The sequence below is a fragment of the Poecilia reticulata genome, linkage group LG16 (genome assembly GCF_000633615.1).
Source record: "Poecilia reticulata strain Guanapo linkage group LG16, Guppy_female_1.0+MT, whole genome shotgun sequence".
In the NCBI taxonomy this organism is placed as follows: Eukaryota; Metazoa; Chordata; class Actinopteri; order Cyprinodontiformes; family Poeciliidae; genus Poecilia; species Poecilia reticulata.
In genome coordinates, this window is record NC_024346.1 from 1,215,380 (window position 1) to 1,220,152 (window position 4,773).

At 40.4% G+C, this 4,773-nt stretch overlaps 1 protein-coding gene across 1 annotated transcript in view; it reads right to left on the minus strand.

Moving 5' to 3' along the window:
* Positions 1–3,977: 3,977 nt before the first annotated feature.
* The window catches only part of thbs3a (thrombospondin 3a), a 19,588-nt gene continuing 18,792 nt past the window's right edge, over positions 3,978–4,773 (minus strand). Inside the window, exons 22-23 of the mRNA XM_008430685.2 lie at positions 4,447–4,586; positions 3,978–4,374 (exon numbers count right to left, since the gene is read on the minus strand). Of these exons, the coding sequence (XP_008428907.1) occupies positions 4,313–4,374; positions 4,447–4,586 (202 nt within the window). The 3' untranslated portion in view covers positions 3,978–4,312. The remainder of the gene's footprint in view (positions 4,375–4,446; positions 4,587–4,773) is intronic.

The window sequence follows — 4,773 nt, forward strand, 5'->3', positions numbered from 1 at the left end:
ACACACACACACACAGAGACACACACACACAGAGACACACACACAGAGAGAGACACACACACACAGAAAACAAGTGTGCCTATAATCACATAATAAACACGTTTATATATATATATATAGTTTCAAGCCGTGTCAGTGAGTCTTGCTGATGTTTTATTTGGTTACTTCAGTATTTAAACAAGAAAAAGTGAAAAATCTTTTATGGCTGTTTATAAATGTTATGATAATGTGATATGTGTATAATAACTAAAATTTATTATTTATGACTTAATATAATTAATCATGAGTAAGAAAATAACCAAAACGTTAATTATTGTAATAACTTAATTATGAATCCAGAAATTATTCACAATAAATTAAATAATGCAAATTCACAGAATTATAATTAAAAAATATGTAATTGATTTAAAATACCAACAGGATGCAATGCATTAATAAATCAATTTTATATTTTTATAAATGCAGCAATTATAACAAATAAAATTATATAAATTATGCAAGATTCTACTTAATATATTATCTATAAATAAAATAACATTTATTGATCAATATAATAATTATAAATTAAACCATTAATTATATAAAATAGTACAAATTATGCAGGATTTTAATTTCTGTAATTAACTGCAAATAAAAAAAGAAAATGCACCAGATGTAAAAATAATACATTTATAATTCTAATAAATAAAAGCATTTAAATATTCATGACTAATTATTTAATACATGTAATTATAAATAAGAAAACAATGAAATGAATGGATTAATGTGGGATCAGCTGATGTATTTATTGTTTATTAGTTTGTTTGTTTATTTACTTTTGCTGTTTGGACTGAAGAGACATTCTTCCAGTTCTGTTTGAGTTCGGAACCAAAGTTTAAATTGCTGAGATGTTTCTGGACGGAACCATTTAAGTTCTGATCATTAACAAAGAGGAACCCGGGCTGCAGTACCTGCGGCTAGGCAGCAGGGGGCAGCACCCCTCTGCTCTGGCGATACTCCTCCTGCAGGGGGCGCCCTCTGCGCTCCACCTGCAACTAGGACGCGCTGCTTCTGCAGGTGAATGAGGTTCAGGTGTTCCCGCCTCACCTGAAGCTTTTCATTCATTCATTTATCTATTTTTAAAGTTTGCGGATCGACGGTGGCCCCGCAGGGTCAAACAGGTTAATTCCCCTGAACGCGGGGCCCCTGCACGCCTCGCCGAGCAGCTCCGGGTCTTTGTTGGAGTCCAGGGTGGGAAGAGGAGGAAGAGGAGGAGGAGGAGGAGGGAGATAAAAACAGCGCGGACGGACCGGGCCGATCCAGAACCGGAGCAGCGGGACCAGCATGGAGGTGAGGCGATTCTAGACTCAAACCTTAATAACAATATTTAACAGTTTAGATCATCTTTAGCAGTAAAGATTAAACATTATGGGCTCATTTCAAACCAGCTGCTCAGCAACACAAGTTATAAACAAAACAGTTTTATTCATGTGTGGATGGAAGTTTCAGCTTCTTATTTTTAGGATTTTAAAATAATTTGATGTTAAAAACAGGTTTAGGATGCATTTTCTTCCCAAAAAGCCGAAAACATGAATGAATCAAACTAATTAGATTCTTTTTCAAACTGATTCTTCAAACTGAACCACGTCTGAAAACGTTTCGCCACCGATCAGAATCGGGTTTTAGAGATTCTGGTGCTGAACTGAAACAAAAGAACTGGAACGCTAACACGATTCATTCTGCCCTCCAGAGTTACATTATTCAGACAAGTGTGTCCAAGGTGAGGCGCGGGGGCCATTTGTGGCCCCCGGACTTTTTTTGTGCGGTCCATATGGGACAGAAACTTTCCCATCAGCGCAGATTGTTGATGCAGATGGAGACAAGTTTTCACAAAAATGTTAGTATTCATCTTGTAATAGCCAATCTTTCTGCTGTCCCTTTAACTTCACTGTAAATGTTGCGTTTATCCATCGAGTTATTTACACTAAAAAAAACTTTTTTCAAATAAAAAGCCGCCTAAAAAAACCCAGAATCTTTTCTAGTTTTCTTCAGTCAAGTAACAAAAGTTGTGGTACATGTCCCTGTAGAGCTTGGACCGTCTTGGTTCTGGTTCCAGCCGGGTCAGGGGCAGTAAGGCTAACAGTCTTGGAGGTTAAAGGTCACGTTTTTCTTCCAGGTCGCGTGGTGAGGTTCCTCCCGGGGGCGGGCAGGTTCGGGATGCGGTGCACTGTTGTCATGTCCCTCCAATATTGCACTCGTCCCGGCCTCCCCGGCCCAGGGGTCGCGACCCCGCCTCCAGGAGGACAGGTGACACGGCGTCTTCAGGAGACGAGAAACGTCAACGATSGGCTGATGGTTTGTGAACAACTTCAGAATCTCATCAGCACTAAAAAAAGTCTCTTTTTGACTCGTTAAACCTTAAAACCCCGTTCTCCTCACCACCACACCGTCGGTTTGGAACGGTTTCTTTCTGCGTGGCTCTCTGCCCAGGGCGGCACAAACCCCAGGTCTCTGTCAGCTGCAGTTTAATGTTTTTTGTTTTTGCTGGGTAACAAGAAAGCCAGAGTTTGAAACCTTTGTGATGAACAGGGCTAAATTAAAGGGCTGCTTCTCAGCTTTTTAAAGAATCTGGAGTGAATTTGATCAACTCCAGTAAAAAATCTAAATGTTTAAAATGACTTTAACTATTTGAAATTTATTAGACCTTTATTATGTTTGTGAAATTTAAAGCCTTTTTAATGTTTTTTGTCCAAGTCGAACCTGGAGTGAATTGAGCACACCTCCGCTAGCAGTGCAGCTAAGCTAACTGTTTGTTTAGCTCTGATTGAAGACAATCAGTCATCACTTAGCACAGTTAGCTTCTCCTAAATAACTTTTTCTGGATAAATTCTAACATGCTAATTTACTCAAATGCTTTTAAAAGTTTCAGTTGACCAAAGTTCAACATCTGTGTTGAAATTTTGGTTTTGTTTTCCCACCAATAATTTTGGCAGGAAAAGTTTTGTTCCCGTTTGTTTCAAATAAGAAACATACAGGAACAAAAACACAGACGGTAGAGATATAAATAAGATATAAACATAAAAATCATAAAATTAAACTGGTTCTGGAGGGTTATAGACTTTCAAGAGAAAAGGTCATTTGAATTGACGTTAGCGATTTAGCGTTAGCTTCCACTAAATACGGCCTCGGCGCAGGGTTTTGGCGTTAGCGGAGGTAACGTTTATGATTAATGCTTTAAGATTAGCTTCTGCTAATCACCTGTTGATGTAGCTTTAGAATTAGCAGATGTGTTTTTGTACAATGACAGCTATTCTGAGCTAATACGTTATAATGCTGTAACATTAGTAGAACTAATGTTCATGATTAGCACTTTAGCATTAGCTTCCATTAAATACCATGGCAGTGCAGAGCTTCAGAGTTAGCACAGCCCACCACTGGTTAAATCAGTTGTTTTTACATTTCTCTAGATTATCGTTTACATTTATAAATAACTAGGATTGAGATGTTTTTGTCTCAGAACTTTGGTTCTGGTGTTTGTTTCTCTGTTTTACAGTCAGCGTCTGAGAATAAATCCTAAAAAAACGAAGGGGCCGTTGTTGGGTTGGTTGTTTATTAAAAACGTATAAAACATGGAGGACACTTTGATTCCAGCTGATTAGCTTCATCTTGCTGTTCTTCTTCTGTGGTTTCAGTGTGTGAAACTGGTCTTGTGTGACATATTGGAACATGTTTCCACCATGTTTCCTCCTCCTGTGGCTGAAGTTCAGTCTGCCGTTTCCACTGCAGGAACTGCTTGACCCGCTCCATGTTGTTTGGAGTGACTACACGCATGTTTTACAGTGTAAGCGATAGTTATTGTTAGGTGTGCGACATGTACAGGTGAGTCATAACCTCTGGCGACGTTATATTTACCTGCGTATTAAAGCCGGTCGCAGAAAGGAGTCTGGTGCTCCACGCAGGAGGAAAACGCTTCGATTCATGAGCTCTGAAGCTGGAGATGCATCGTCCACATTGTCATGTTTTATTTGGTTAACACAAATGATTGTTGGGTTTTCAGTGACAGAAGCAGAAACAAACCGGACCTCAAAGAGCCTTTTGAGTCTTTTTCTGTCATCAGGACAGAAGCAAACATGGTGGAACTTCTCTTCTCCTGATGGTAGCAGATCGGGTTATTTCACGGAAACAGCCAAATCAAAGGGCGAAAACGTTTTACAGTAGAGCCGAGTGAAGACCATGGAGGGAAAAGGTGGACACGCTGGAGATGACGGCTGGTTTCTGCTTCTCCCGTCAGGCGCTCGGCTCCCGCCGTGTGTCTGCAGCCCGTCTGCCGCGCTCAGACATGAATGTGCATGAGAAACTGCTGGCGATGCGCTGCGAAGTCTTCAGGCACCGTGTCTGAAACGGCAGAGGAAGAGTTTTAAAGCAAAGTCTAGAGCGACGCAGAGTCGCAGGCGGAGCGGTTTTTACCGTTGCATCTGTAGCGCAGGTTGGACCAGATGATGTTTTCCTGCGAGAAGCAGAAAACGCCGAGTCGGCCTCCTCTCATCGTCGTGTCGATGACGACGCCGGAGTCGGCCACCATGTCCGTCCCTTCAAAGAACCGCACCCTGAAAACAAAAACAAGACGGATAATCAATCAATTAACCCAACAATCATTCCACTAACCAGTCAATGAAACAATCAATTAACTAGTTAATCAACCAGCCAACCATCATCCTTCCTTCCCAACTAACTAACTGGGTATCTTCTTTCATGGTTAGCTAACTAGCTTCTTTCTTTCCTAGCTAACTTCCT